We start from the raw sequence: 16296 nt of genomic DNA, 5'->3' as shown, positions 1-16296 counted from the left end.
GGCATAGCAGTGGTAGTAAATATTTTGTGTAGCTACCTGTTTAACAGAAGGAGTGAAACCTAAGGACTGAGGAAAACAACAAAACACAGATACCTGATTTTCATCTTAAACTCAAGAAACTTTTCCTCAGTTTTATCAGTCCTTGGTTCTGTTTTTTTCCAATCATTTAGTTATTAAAAGGTTGTGTTCAACTTTAGCCTCTTAAGAAAGAGCTAAGTAAACTATTGACAAAGAAACACTGCACCCAAAGATGGTAGCTGTACTATCATAGCCTAAAAAGTCCTGAACAAGATTAAAAACAACCAGTCGGTAACAAACAAGGACACTTCAGGAGAAAGAAAAAGACCTGGAAGGCTGATAACCCAAATCATGTTTTTTTCTTCCATGTTTAAGGCAATTTTCAAGGAGTACTTACATGAAGCTTTTGTTCAGAAATTTTTACACTGCCGTTGAACACTCCTTTTGTTACAATTTCACTACACAGTTGATATAACTAGATGGCTTGTCTGCCATCTGTCCCCTCAACAAATGCTAGGCATTCTGTTCCAAACCAACCACACCATCTGCAATTAATAGGTTGCCAGAATGACTGTATACATATACTTCACATGCTCAGAGTTGGTGATTCTTCTTTATTTGGCAACAAGCAAAGCCAAATATTTCCAATGAAACCCAAGAAAATACCACAAAATTGTTGGGATTGAATAGGCTTGCCCACCTCACCAAACCAATACAATTTGTAATTTATAAACAAATACAAGGAAATAAAATACCTTCCACGCGTAGCAATGGGAAAAGATTTCTTAACACAGAGCTAGTTATGCACCTGAAAAACCTAGGCATGCTGCAGAATCTCCATCCTTGGGAGAATTTTACAAACAGGTGAGATACAGATAGATGTTCAACATAATCCTCTGTTGGTCCGGCCACAAGACAAGAACCAGCAGTCTGCAGGTGGCTGCCATCTTTGGCTTGGCAGTGGCCTCATCACCTTATTCACCTGGGAGGAGGCAAGTCTAGAAGCATGTCTCCTATGGAGCAGATTTATACTCAGGCACTACTGATGTCAGATATAGAAAATCCTGTGGTAGATTAGAAAGTCCTGTTTTAAATTAAGTTAGTTAACCAAGATCATTCTGATCTTTTCTAGTCTTCCTGTTTAATGGTGCCTCACCTGGAGCACCAATTCTGACCATTTCTGTTCTTCCTGATTGGTTGTGCATCCCTCTTGGCAGGAAATGAATCATTGACCTGATACAGAGTGACTTAGCCATCAAAGTGAGGAGGGGATACCTTCTCAAATGACCACCAAAGACCACCGGAGACCCCTGTGCATGCAGAGAAGGCATCTGATGTATGTATCATGGTTATGTAATCCTATGCATATGCATTAGATAGTTTGAACATGTACTAGGTAGGAGTAGTTTAATAAATTAGATGCAATTGTTACTGTATAAAAGAGACGCACCTCATGAATCTGGTGTGCTCGATTTGTGGAAAGTCCACCAAGCACCCTGCGCAGAATAAAGCAATATCTCTCCTCAGCCTGCGAGATTGGTCTATTGCACACCGAGTAACAAATCCTCTTTTAGGACAACACTACCAGCCAAAGGGGTTAATGGTGCTGTTTCTGCACAGCGTGGAAGCGCCAGGGGAGGAACTAGCTGCTGACCTCTACCCTGAGAGAGGCACCTTGAAGAAACTGGGATCTTATCCAGTTGCATCCGTTATGGTACACCTGCCTTTCACTTAAGCAACATAAACAAGGAGCTACCTGTAACCTGTTAGGTCACCCCTATAGGTACTAACACATGATAGCATAGTGCCAGCACCAACAGTGTCACAAGCTACGGAGATCAGGTTTAGCAGCACTGGCGAGCATTTGGACACGAATCTGGTGTTGGACACGAATCTGGTGTTGGACACGAATCTGGTGTTGGACAGACACCACCAGCATCTTCTCCACGGGAGCCGGAGCCACCCACGCTGCGGACAGGACCCCGGGGCAAACGCTTCAAGGCGCCTCTGCTCTCCAGCTAACGTGGTCACAAACTTCGGAGGCTTCGGACGCGCCCCGGCACAGCAGGAGGGCAGCGGGCTGCCGCAGCTCCGCGTTCAGCCGAGCCCCCGCCGCCCGGCAGCAGCAGGCGGTACTCGGGCTGCTCCCCCGAGCGGGGGGCTCCCTATCACGGGCCTCCTGGCGCCGGTAGACGGCCCCGCGGCCCTGTCCCAGGCCCTCCGACCGCCTGCCCTACGTCTCCCCCCCCCCCAGCCCCGGCAGTAAGCGCTCCTCCCGCTGCCGCCGGGGAAAGCCCCGGGCCTCCCCTCCGCACGCCCCTCCCGCACTACCCGCCCGCCTGCGCGGCGGGGAAGCGAGCCGGCCGGAACCCGCAGCCCTATGCCGAGGTTCCGCCCGGCGCTCCCGCCGCGGCGCGTACCTTGGCGGAAGGCGGTCAGAGTCCTGCCCCGGGCTTTCAGAAAGGCGTCCCCCTCCGTCGCCATAGCTCCCGCCCGCTGTGCGGCCGGTGCCGGCAGCCGCCACCTGGCCCCGGGTCGGCGAGAGGGCGGCACCGCCTCCGCCGGGGGCGGCGCCTGGGCGCGGGCGGGAGAAGCCCCGCCGGAGGCCGCGCTGGCGGCACAGGGGAGCTGGGCCTGAGCGCGGCTGGTAGCGGGGCGGGGGGTGGTCAGGCAGCTACGTACGGAGAGGCTCCCCGGAGAGAGAGGCGGGGGCACGGCCCCGAGGGCAGGTGTGCTGCGGGGTGGCTCCCCGGCGCCGCCATGTTCGGGAGGCGGCGGGGGCCGGTTGGGGCGAGGGGTGGCGCGGCGACATGGCGGCCGCGGGCGGGCTTGCGGTGTTCGCGGGTGAGAGCGCAGCCTCCAGGAGTGGAGCCTGCCCCCCAAGTGCGCAGGCTTTTAAATGAATAATAGTAAAAGGTAATAGATTGCCTTCGTTTTCAACTTTTTCCTAACCTGCGAAGTGAAGTAAACCGGTGTCGTCTAAAAGCGTTGGCAGCCTTCCTCTGTACCTTGAAGGGATGTTCTCCGGGTCGGATTTCCTCTTAGCGCTAATTGCAGTCACAAAGTTAGACATCACCAACAACTGCTCTTTGAAAAAGAGAAGAAACAAAGTTACACGGAAAAGGCAAAGGCGCAGGGTCTGCCCCCGCTGCCTGCTCTCACTGACCCCAGCCTGGCTGCCTCTGGCCTGGCCCTGTGGTGCCCATGGCCTTGCCCGTGGCTGTGGGCAGCTACCACGGCCCATGTGGCTTCCATTTTTCTCAGCACCAGACTACACAGGTAATAACAGAAATACATTAATAACTGAAATAACCCTTGCAAGGCAATGTTTTCTTAATCTTTTCTGGACCGGAGTCCCTTTTTGACCTAGCAATACAGGAAGGATAACGTGGTTGCGATTTCCCTGTCGAACAGCTGGGACCCCATTATTCTGCACTGTGTGACATGCAGAGTTCTGAGTCCCTCTTTATTCATCTTGTGGAATCTGTAGCGAAGCACTAGATAAGGTTCCTGTTATCAACTAATACGCATTCCTATGTCTGGATTATTTTTCCATCTGTAAAATGGGGGTATTATTATCCCCAAATGAGAACAGTTTCATTCCTGCTTGTAAACTGCTTGATGATCATTAGATGGAAAGAGCTAGAGGAAGTCTTTTTTATTAAGTAGTTTTTGTCAATTCCCCTCTTTATGAGGCAGCATGCGGTACATTAAGCAAGTAAATACTAAAGTGCATTTTTGACTCTCAGGTACAGCCTGATCATGGTCTAATGCTGGAACTGCTCGTGCTAATATAAGAGCAATTGGCTGAATTATCCAAAGAGATTTTTGACCTTCTTTGTTTCTTTTCCATTTTCTTCTCATCTGCTTAGTAGGGCTGAGCACTTATATACCATAATATATAGCTGCTGCATGACTTCAGCTAAACTCGGGATGAATTTTGCAAGTGAAATACTATCAGGATCAGGCCAAAAAGTGTAGAGATGACATTACTGTTTTGGCAAGACAGCATACTGTAGTTTTGTAGCATAAGGATGTGAGCTTGTTGTGATCAGCATACCCAATTACCTTTGTCTTAACCTGGATGTGTTGCTAAAGGCAACCATTTTTCTTAAGTCAAGTTATGCACATCTGAAAGACTGAATCAGATCTGGCAGAGATGTGGATTCTAAGATCTAGATTTATCTAAATCTCTGTAAATTCACAGCTCTTTTTTCTAGGCATGTGTAGGGGGCTCTCTTCTACAAAACTCTGTTGTCAGTACTGTATTTGATCTCTTTGCAGGATGGGTCATGGATGAGCCTCAGGATGCTCAGCTCTTTCTAGGTGATGACTATGGTGAATATGCAGCATGCCTGCATTGCCTCCTCTTCACATGGACTCGTCTGATACTACATCAGCTTAAGTATTGTCTACTGTAATGAGGATGCCACAAGAAATTTCCATTTTTTAATTTAAACACATTTTCTTATGATTTTGCAGCCTAAGTGCAGAAGTGTTTTCATCTGCAGAAATAAAGGAACATTTGAATATAAACGTGAGAACTGAGGATGGGGAGTGTACAGGCAGGAGGGGGATTTCTGCTCTCTCCTGCTTCCTTTACTTTGCCAAATTTGAAGTATGCATTTTTGAAGCCAAGATTATGGACCAAATGCTATACAGCTACACTCATTTTACTATGACTAGATAGTTTAAAGTTACTACCAATCTATGTTAGTTTAATTAGATTTTAATGGACTTATTCCAGATAAGGCCTAGACAAAGCAGCAGAATTTTGTCATAGGACTTGATTTATTATACAAAATGTCATGAATATAATGACACTGAATAAATAATTTACAGTCTTATTACAGACTAATAATTTACTGGTCTTATTTATAGAGTACAAATTGAGAATAATTTTAGTAATTTTAAAAAGTTAGTGTGACCATACAGAGGAGAATATACCATTGTGGAAGAGCACCCAGTATATTGAAAATAAGATAGAGAAACAGTGAGAAATGGAGGCATTGAAAAGGAAATGCTTATATGAGGTTTAGCTTAGTAATGACTGTGATTATAATAGTGCAGATCTGAGGAGTCCAGATCTTCTAAGACTTATTCTAGTACACATTAGATCATGCTGCCAATACTTACAGTTCTTAACAACTTAGAAGTTCTGAAAAATCCAGTAGCAGACACTCCATTTCTTAGTGCAATTTAAAGCATGATTGTATGCACTTCAAGAGACCTAGATAAAGTACTAATAAAACAAGTAAATAATTCTAAAATACACTATCTCTGATGAGCAATTCATATCAAGAGCAAAATAGTCAAAGCAGTGGTTGAAGGAGGGAATCCTTTCTCTATTCTCAGCAAATGACAAGAAGACAGCAAATAGCAAAAACGGAAGAATACAAAAGGTGAAAAGGACAGAACAGGGTTGGTCTAGACGTTGGAATGAAAAGTAAAAAGCACAGACAGATATGCAGATTTGAAAAGAAACCATTTTAATCTTATATATAGAATAGAATGACTATCTGCCATCTGGAATTCAGGGAATCCAATGAAGGCTGGAGGTGTAAACAACAAAGACAGGATTATCAACATCTGTTTTCAGTGCATGCTGATATATATGAGTCCTTGAGGGATAAGTTAGAGAAAATAATGGGAATTAATAAAACCTGATGATATAAAAAGGATCACATCATTGTATTTGTTTAGAGACAATATGGATTTACACACACTGAAAATAAATAATGCATACAATGTATCATCATGAAGTCTGTTTTCTATTAATCTTTTGTTCCAGCTCCCATAAATCTTTTAACAGGACAGCATTCCTAGCAGATGTAACATTTTGGAAGGTTTGGCATATGATATCCCTCCTATTCTTCTCCCCAGAGCAGCTAATGGATAAAATTCAGTAAGTTTTGAAAACTTACAGTAGTATCTTATATTAGCCTTTTGTCTCTATCTCATGTTCCATTGCTGAGAGTAAAAGACTCCAGGATGAGTATGCCGGTATAAATACATAAAGCCATCTAAGCCTAAAACGTTACAGAATGTGATAAAACTTAAGGTCTGCTCCTTTGACATTCTATATGAAAATGAATGAATTACTCCACTAAACAGTGCTTATCAATGTTAAAAAAAAAGGTCCTGTTAATACTTGGCCTTGATACCAAATGGCTTTCCATTTTCAAAGGGCCCACAAAACAATGTAAAAAAAATATTTAAAATGTTTTGCACAAACCAACTTAAAAAGATTGGTTGACCAGGACCAATATTTTTTGCTAGGAAGGGAACAATGATGACATTGATTATTTCCACAGTTAAGAATTCACAATGTAATTGATTTTTATCTATCTGACTCATTTAGTGTGGGCAGGCTCCATTTGTTCAAGAAACTTGTAATATATTCCTTGAATCACTGTAACTATGAGAGATATAAAAGTTGATGTAATGAGTTAAACACACTATTTAACTCAATTTGTTTTGCACACTGAATTCCCATTTCTGACACAGATACAGGTTCTATCTAGATCTACTGGTCGTTTTTACAAGATGTATCATTCATTTTGTGTGCTGCCAAATATTCGAGAGTTCTGCTTTATTCAGGGTGCCTCTGATTTTGGATTTCCCTATCCTGAGATTTCATTTTCAGGAACACGGAATACTTGCACCTTTCATTGAGTAATTGAGACTCAGGCTGCCAGCAAATTCAAAAGTCATGACCAGTAATGACTCCAGTGAATGAAAGAGCTAGACTAGAAGAAATTATTTGATCTGGTGCATATTTTTGACATGTTAGGTGTTTACTCCTGAAGAGCCATGAATGTTTGGGTCATGAATTTGCACTGAAACTGCTAGACAGAAAAAATGCATAGGAGTCTAGCAGGGCTAGAACTAGATGAAAAAATAAAGGCTTTACCTGAAGTACCCACTTCCAAAATTATGCAGAAAATTTGTGATTCACTGCCACCTCATCCTGAACTATCTAAGAACTTTCTGACTTAAATGTTCTCCAGAATTATTCCAGTCAGAATTGGACAGCATTTACCTACTATCTAAAGTTTATGATCCCTGCTGCTCATCAAGACCTGTCAGTCACAAATAGAAGGGAATTAGCCATATAAATAGATTTGAAGAAACTATTCAGTATGTATATATATATATATACACACACATATATGTGTGTGTTTTTAGAGTACTGTAGACTTCAAGTATATACTATTGGACTTGGTCTAAGAAGCGAATCTAGATTTGAGAGCTTTTAATTCACATCTAGATCTAAAATTTGGCCTTGTTGGACTTTTCTTATTTTTAAACAAACAGATTTTCCATTAATGTACAAGCAAAGCAGCAGTCTGGCAGAAGCAGCAGTATTTAGTTTATGCATCTGTATGCATGACTCTCAGATTCCTTTCTCCTTCTTTGCTGATAAATGACATTTTATTAGAGAAAAAGAAAACCCCAGATGATCATTAACCACAGTTGCTATTTCTGCCAAAAAAAAATCAAAGAAGCAGCAATCCTTCAAGTATTAAAATTCAATAAACAATCAGAGCACTTAGATGTTTTTTCAGCTAGGCATACAACAAGGACATTCTTGTTTTACCATTACATTGATTAACTCAAAATGCATTGCAAATGCACTGGGCAAATCCCTTTGTTTCCTTGCTCAAAGCAGAAAATTATTTTTCAGACTGGAAAAACTCATTTTTACATTACAGGTGACATGGAAACAATTTGGGTTTTTTTTGAAAAAATTGATACTTCTTTTTTCTTGCTTTCTTCTATAAAGAGAATTCATCCTCTATCATAAAAAGGGAAATGTTTTTTGGCCACCTGAATTTTAGCAGGTAGGCTCTTTGCAGCTCACTAGTTTAACCGAATATATTTTTGAGAAGCACATGTACATCACCATTCTGACAGGATATAACAAACTGGACATAAAGAAATGATGACTTCAGCTTACTCTGAGAAAAAAAATAGTCTTAGTGATTACAAGAAAACTATAAAAGAGGAGCCATTGTCATACCACTTTGCAAAGTTGTAGCTTCTGCTACACAGTGAGGTTTGACACCACAGAACTGTCCTCTGTGTGAATAGAAGCTGTAGTTACACATTAATCAGGCAAGTAAACCCTCTTGTTGATTGGCATTCACAGATCCCAGACTACCACTACTCTCCCCTCAAAATACAGCCTTACCAATAGATTGCATCAGCAGTTGAGAGAATCTTTGCTGCCTTAGAGAATGATTTATGTCCCTTAAAGCCTTCATAGAACTCTTTTACACATTAGTATTCACTCATGTTGTGTGCCAGGTTTTGCATGTGAAATAGATCTTAAAATTGACTTTACCATCTGTGATGTCACTAATATAGCAGTCACTGAACTTCCTGAAACAGGATGACTATGAAGGATGCATCTATTTTGCCACAGATTTCTATAAAACAAAATGTTTTTCAGTAATTAAAGCTGGAGATGAACAAAGAAGGTACTCTGGGAAAACCACAGATTAATTTAAGCATAAATGACCCATTTAAGTTTTTTCTTCACTCAAGTAATGACTGAAGAAAATGAGTTCAGAGACTGATGGAGGATGCTGAATAGGTAATTATTGCTATTACAAACCTCTTAGTTTAATTTGTAGGAAATATTATTTGAAAATTAAATAGTACTTGATTTTTTATGTTTCAGTGTGGACTCTCTTTCAGCTGTGTCTAGCACTTTTGTTTCTCAGAATTTCAAGGGCCTTTCCTTTTCCATTAATAATAGTATTAGATAACCAGAAGGATCCATTTTTCAACAGTATTATCTCAGCAATAAATTACATTTTCCACTTCTCTCAGGTTCCTGGTCTAAAGATCAGTAGGTGTTTTACAGACCTTGGGTAAAAAGAGATAGAGATCAAGTCTGGACAGAGGTAGAGGCACACAGAGGCTTATTTATGAGTGAAGACATGACATGCACCACAAAGCTTCTACTTTCAAAATTAATAATAGATGAGGACAAGACTGCATGCCCTACAAGGCAAAAGTAATCCACCTGTTTTGTACTAGCCCTTCACTTCAACTACTCTCCTCCTTCTCTCCTGTGTTTGTGATGATTTTTTTCAGATTTGTTCCAGTTGTACTTATTCATAACAACTAAGTCAATGACAGCGAACACTGTGTGTATTCCCATAGTGGTGGTTTTTTAAATTTTTTAACCCTCCAATATTTTTCAAATCTCTTTTACAAATGTAACAGAGTCCAATGTTCAAATATAAAAAAGCAGACTTTAATTGATGATAAAAAAGTGGTTTTCCCACACCTTGAATTTCTTCTGTTTTAAAACAATGGAGAACTAAAATTTTATTCATGGAAATACTGCTTGGTCTTGTCAATACATTCATACATTTGCTGAAGTATGATCACAATAAAGACATGTCCCCTGTACAGCAGGCAAAATAAAGAAATTAACTGAAGTGCCTCTTCTCCAGATGACTTGGAACCATTAAAGACAATTTTGATGTTTGCCAGTTGGTTGCAGGCATATGCAGTAGAGAATGTGTAGAAGCTATATGTTCTGTACAACAGTAGGCTAAGAATGAGAAGAGTGCTACATTCAATGCTTAGCAAATTTACTTTTTGGAAAATTTATCCAGTGACCTTGCAAAATGGACTGCTCCATCCATTTTTGCTTCAGACACTCCAGCTTTAAAATCAGATAAAACTAAGACTCTACTGCTATGAAGCCTAGTTAGGCTTGTTCAACAAGGGTGGTGGAGTCATTGAATGCTGTTGTTCAAGAGTGGGTCTGAGAGTGGGAAAATTACATAATGGCAATCCAAAGAAGAAGAGAGACTGAAGGCCATTTGTCTAAAGGGATGCACTCAACAAGTAAAGATGTAATGAACCATGTTTAACTATGGCATGTTGATGGCACCCATTTGACAACAGAGAGTCTGGCTACAAATCTATAGTCTTGAACTTATGCAATGGTCTTACTCTATAGACTAAGCTACTGGAATGAATGATAAAACAGGAACATCCTAAAAATAGTGAAGCACGATTAACATTTTTGTTGAACACAGTGGGATGGATTCATCAACCATAACAATTTTTTGAATAATTAACTGTGCTGAATTTTTCATAAAAAAAGCATAACATTCATACGGTGTAATTATTACAGTGTGAAACATGTTTGAATTAGAACAAGATAACTTTGTCATTGGGTAGGTAAATTCATAGTGTCAGGAAATGTTCTCCTCCCCAGGTTCTAGGAATTATGTGCCTAACATTCTCTTGCAGCACACAGTACAAGCTACTATTAATAATATATCTATAGCTGAACATAAGGTATGGAGGGAGTATTTAAAATGTTTAATTATTCAAATGAAGGAATTAATTGACTGTGCCTTTTTTGCAGTTCCACAATATTTCTAAACATTAGAAGAGCTCAGCATGCTAGGAAGAATGTAATAAGTGCCTAGGAGGAAATAAAAACTAAAATAAGTGGAAACTGAAAACTTTCCTAATAATTGAAGTTATGGCATGCACACTGCATATGCTGCCATTTGGAGTTACATGCATAAATCAAAAACATGATACATTCCTATGTATTTGGGCTCCTGAATGGAAAGAAATCAGATAAGAAAAATATGAACTTATCATTCCTAGTAGAGTGTGGGCTAGTGGTGTTTGCATATTAACAACCTAGCCAAGGATCTTGCAGAGATGGCAAGATTGCTGACTGGTTTTGGTATTTACCAATTAACTGTAATATCAAGAAAATATAAATTTACTGTCTTTTAATTAAATCTGTAGAACACGTGAATTCACAGTAAGATGGGTGGTTATGCATGTGTCCCTTCCCTATAAATCTTTTTTACGTTAATATCTTGGCATGAATGGAAGAAATCTTTTCAGGGAAAAGGTACATCACATTCAACTGCTTATAAATGCAGTACAAGGCTTTGATCTTTGGTGTTTAGGCTTAGACTTTCAAGGCGTGTCTCCTTACTCCCATTTCATGATGAGTTCCATAACTCAAAATGTTTTCAGAGAATGCAGTGACCTTTTGAATTGCAGATGCCATAGGAATTATATTGTACTCCAGTGAAAACCTTGAAGAAAGGCCTTGAATGTGAACAAGTAATCACTGATTGGAGAGCCACTATATCTAGTGTTGGTGTAGTACTCATACTTGTCCTACCACTTCAGTTTTGAAGAGCAAAGTGAAGTCCAAATGATTCACATTTAGGCTTTCTGTGACAACTGTAAGCAAGATGATATTCTGCTCACCAAAGAACCTCTCTTCTCTCTTTTTCTGTCCTTCCTCATATTAATGTGAAGTAGCTGCTTCATCTCTTATTAATGGTTTCTGTTAAATAAACAAACAAACAAATAAAAAAACCCAACAGAAAGAAACCAGGGACAAGTTCTTCTTATGCTGAGAAGATGAAAGTAGGGTTCAGAGTCCAGTTTCTTTAATTGATTAGGAAGAGGCATCTGCCTGCTATCTTCTGCTAGCTATTTAAGCTCCATAGAAGAGCATTGGCTGAGACAGACCTCTGTGATCAGCAATTCATTGTTGGTTGTCATGTTTCCCACTAACTATGCAGACTTTCAGGTTCACCCTTCTGAGGCAACTAACTGTCTATATGTCCTATAGAGAGAGCTTATGTATCTGAGTCTGCATTTGAGATTCTTCTCCAAAAGACAGGCATTATAGAAAAACAGTTTAAAGTCAGGCATTTGGAACAGAATAACTGGCTTTGGGGGAAAAAGCATATATCTATGTATATACAATATGTATATGCACAAAATACATATATAATATATAAAAAGTGTGATTGATGAATCTGATTCAGTGGGTGAAGATCTTGATGTACTATGCCTATTTGACATACAAAATGCGATATAATCCTGTATCAACAAGCTGCACTTTACTACAATGTTTACTTCTGTGTATGACAAATTTCTTTTATTCCTGCTTCCAAAATGACAGTACCTTTTTACCTTCATCAGTTCTCAAGCAATTCTAACCTAGTCTCATCTGCCACCATATTGTTTGATTAAACTACTAAAGAATCGGTGAGAATTTGCCAGTGCTGAACTTTTGGCAAAATAGCATTCATTATTATACTTCCAAGCTTATCTAGATGGAGATCATCACATTCCTTGCTGGAACAGGCTGATGGGAAAGCAACTATTCTGTTTACCTGTCTAGAAATCTTCAAGGCTAATTTGTCTCAAAAGAAGGTCAAACTTAACTGGAAACTAGGTTGGTTTACATATTTATTTTCAGGCAAGCTATAGTCAAAGTTTAAATATTGTTAAATATAAAATGTATAGTCATATAAGGTATTTATGCAAGTCAGCATATTTTCATTCATCTAGCAAAAAGGAGGAATCTGTGCAGAGAATCGGCATAAAGACTGTGCATAACTTTTGTGTCGCCTGAGCCTTCTTTTGAGAATTTATTTGGGACTGAACTGACTGTTTGTATAAGGCTAAATTTCTTTCCCAGTGCAGGTTTTGTAAGCCAGTATTGCTAAACTGTAGTAGGGATCCTCCCACTGTTTTAAGGCATTGAGAGATCTGTGCATGGTCTGCTCATGCACTTGATGTGCTACAATACTTGAAGTCCATCTACCGTAAATAAGCTTGTCTAAGAACAGGCTAGGAAGCCCTGACCTGAAGAAGCATCTGTTACCTTGCTGTCAGGCAGAAATACTGATACCATAAACAGACTGGGACTAGAATTTCCAGTCTTTCCTCTTGGCTTCCAAAGCCAGAAGAAATCTGCGTAGTTCTGGTGCTGCACTCTATTTTGCCCCTTCAGCTCCTCATCAGGCACCCTTTGTCTTAATAAAAAGAGTGATCAATTTTTTACTAACAATCAGCAGAGAATACTTGCTTTTAAGGCTTCTGCCAGGTTTGCTTAATTGGACTCTTTGGATGGAAAAAGCTAACATCAGGCTATGCTAGTAGTCTCAAAACTCTGATTTTCACAGTTTAGCACTAATTTGCTTCTGGATAAACTTTGCTTAATCACATTTCTGCAACTCGGGCAAATAAAAAGTGAAATTCACCCTGGCTGAAAGGAGCCCTGGTCCCATTTAGATCCATTAGAATTTACTCTACTAATATTCTCCCAGTACTTACTACTTCATCCAGCTTTTGAAGTATAATTGTTTTTTGGAAGCATCCAGGTATCTACACAGATAAAGTATTTCAGTAGCTAAAATCAGTTCATAATTATTTTCCAATCAAAAATGTTTTACACTTAACTCCTAATATAATGAATAATAGATTTATAAACCTTGGAGACTGGCATCTGGTTTCCCCGCTACAGCAGTTCTTCCACTTACTCCTGAGAATACCTTGTTTTACTTCTGCAGGTGAAAGATTAGCACCTTGTCCATACCCACTCAGACTTTGACTTAAAATGATGTTACCAGCAAGGACACAAAGTAGTGTAAAATGCAATGGCATTCCTGTACAATGCAGCTGTTAAGAATTTGGAAATTTAAAATAGCAGTGCTTGCTGTTTGAAACTCAGAGTTGAGTAAATATCTTGAGAAAGGTTTTGTGAACCAATGAGATTGCTATTATTTTTCACACTTTTCCTTTCTTGAAGAAAAGAAAATGGCAATATTTCTGGGTTCTTACATAGCCTAGTCTAGCAAGTATTTATCTCATCTTCTAGATAAAAAAACCCCACCAAAACCTCATCCTTGTATAAATCCTATGTAAATTGAAAAAGTGCAAGGTAGAAGTTAACTTAGCGGACTTTCTGATTGAGCTTTGAACAATAAATCTCACTTGAACAAACATAATAATACCATTCTGGGTAAGACTTGCCAAAGACAACTGAGCTGAAGGTGACAGGTATATAAAATATTTTTTTGCCAAGAAGGAGAACTCACATTTATTTATTTATCAGCTAGGGTTTTAGAGGAGTTTTTTAATCAAGAGAACAATATACCATATGGGTGTCATTTCTGAAAAAATCATGCACCTCTCTCATACAGTCCAGACTAAATCAAAGTGAAGAGAGCATTTTGTGGTTTCTGCAAGTAAATTTGTAAAGACCAATAAGACCCAACAGATTTTTAGGAAAAAATCATAAAGTTGTTGTGGTGAGCAGCATGATGTGTTGGGGAGGAGGGAGAAGTGCCAGCTGGATCCATCATCTATCTTGGCAATTATACTGTGTTCATCACCGTGGTATCAGAATACCTTTACAAGCTCCAAAGTAATCACAGTAAAGATCTCTAGTTTCTCCTCATGTCCTAGGAGGGATGGCTTTCTTATTCTCATAATTATTATTGTGGAACAGGTAGGTGAAAAGAATGGATTTTACGTTTTATTCTTAAGGAACTGAGATTTGTAATTGCTCCAATATCATCAGGGAATGAACTTCACAGCTGTATGCCAGCTGTGAAGAAAATTTCATCTGTTCATGGTATAGAGTACTGACCATCAGACATCTGGTGATTTCAGTGTAAGCTATGATTATTCCTCTCTTGTCCCAGAGGAATGCAACTGTAATGAAAGGTCATGAAGTCAGTGAGAAGTAGCCTTCATCCTCTCAGAGTGCCAGGGCACAGAAAAGTTGCTTAGGATGGATGTAGGCAGGAAGGTAGAAACAAGAATTGTTGAATACGCTGCTGATTTTTATTGGCTTCCCTAGTAGTGCAGGTAGCTTCTCTCAGCATATGTGCTAGAGAGCTGTCCTTATCACTCTGCCAGCAGACCATGCCTCCCTTGGGCTTCAATGTAATGATGGACATAGAGACTAGAGTTCTCTTTGAATACATTTTGAGCAATATATAGCTATCGGCACTAGAGCTTAAATGTGCACTGTATGTGAGAATATTATTTCCTTAAATATTTCTACATTCTGTCATATAATAGGCATCAGAATGGGGCCCTTATCTTTGTTATTTTTGTCTTTAACTTTTCGCTATTTTTTTTTCTGTATCCTTTAATGTTAGATTCTGGTTTTGCTTTCATTATGAATAACACTAGCATTATAAAATGACTCCACTGAAACAAATGGAATTTTATGTCCTATAAGGAACATCTCAATGAGAATAAACTTATTAAATCTTGATCCTTAGAGTGGAATCTTCACTCCATTGAATTTAATGGTAATATTCCTGTTAACACTAATGAGTCAAGACTTTGTACTTTGCATACAGCTGTCAATAAGTAATTAATGATAACCAACAGACCTAATACTAAAAAAATCATCCTTTGCAATGAGATGAAAAGACTGAAAACTGGACCCAGGTTCAGTCTTCGCATGGAGGATCTATTTCTGATCTTGCTGTGCAAGTGTTTTTTTTAACTTGAGCTGAACATTATGACAGAAACAAGTGAGATAATTGGGTATTATGAGATATCTGCTCTTTTTCACTTATGGTCATTTTATGTGTTGAAATACTTGCATTGTTTATGTAGGAAAGTGATCCCATTGTTCAGCCATCTAAATTATCTGTATCTTCATCGTATTATCAAGGCTCACTTCAACTGTTCTAGTTTGCATAGAAATTGCGTGCAATTTCCTTTTTAATTTTGTTATTTTTTCTTTTTAAGGAAGAACAATCCCTATGTTCACAGGGAGAATTTGTTGAACTGGAAAATCATATTTAAGACTTCAAGGTGTATATAAATTACAAAATTGACTTTAAGGAGGCCAGCTTTCTGTCAAGCATGTGGGAGTGAATGACAGACTAATTCCCACACACAGCCAAGAAAATTGTGAGTTGTCCTTTTACCAAGTATTCAGTTACAACTGGCCATAAATATATATATTATTTCCATATTATGCAGAAGTATTCCTTTTGCAGCTTCTTTACATTTTACTCCAATGTTACTTGCCTATATAAATATACAGATCAAATAATCCATTCTGAAAACTGTACTCTAAGGTGACAGCATTTTGTATTAAAAATGTGTTTAACCTTATTGCATGCTGCAATAATCTCCTATATATATTAGAGAGAAGATATCCTAAATATGTTATTAACATTAGATTATATTTAGCAGGTTAGAGATAATCTGCTGATTTAAGTAAAAACTACAACAAAAAGATACCACTAGAATCTGCTGTCAGCATTTTTTTTGCACCATGTCTGAAGACTCCCTAATGTGAATTTCACATCACAGTTAAAATTCTTTTATTTGTCCTCTTATTTATCCAGCTATGGGGTCACTGCACTTTCACAATAATAAAAAAACTCTAGGCAAATATATGTTAAAAAAACACAAGAAAAAAAAAGAATTATTATAAAA

At 39.0% G+C, this 16296-nt stretch overlaps 1 protein-coding gene across 1 annotated transcript in view; it reads right to left on the bottom strand.

Moving 5' to 3' along the window:
- Positions 1-3110, bottom strand: part of CPPED1 (calcineurin like phosphoesterase domain containing 1) — a 50533-nt gene extending 47423 nt beyond the window's left edge. Inside the window, exon 1 of the mRNA XM_049835416.1 lies at positions 2439-3110. Within this exon, the coding sequence (XP_049691373.1) occupies positions 2439-2502 (64 nt within the window). The 5' untranslated portion in view covers positions 2503-3110. The remainder of the gene's footprint in view (positions 1-2438) is intronic.
- Between the last annotated feature and the right edge of the window lie 13186 nt (positions 3111-16296).

This window comes from Accipiter gentilis, chromosome 33, assembly GCF_929443795.1.
Source record: "Accipiter gentilis chromosome 33, bAccGen1.1, whole genome shotgun sequence".
NCBI classification, from domain to species: Eukaryota; Metazoa; Chordata; class Aves; order Accipitriformes; family Accipitridae; genus Astur; species Astur gentilis.
The sequence above is the reverse complement of the archived record's forward strand: the minus strand, read 5'-3'. Positions and strand labels throughout refer to the sequence as shown.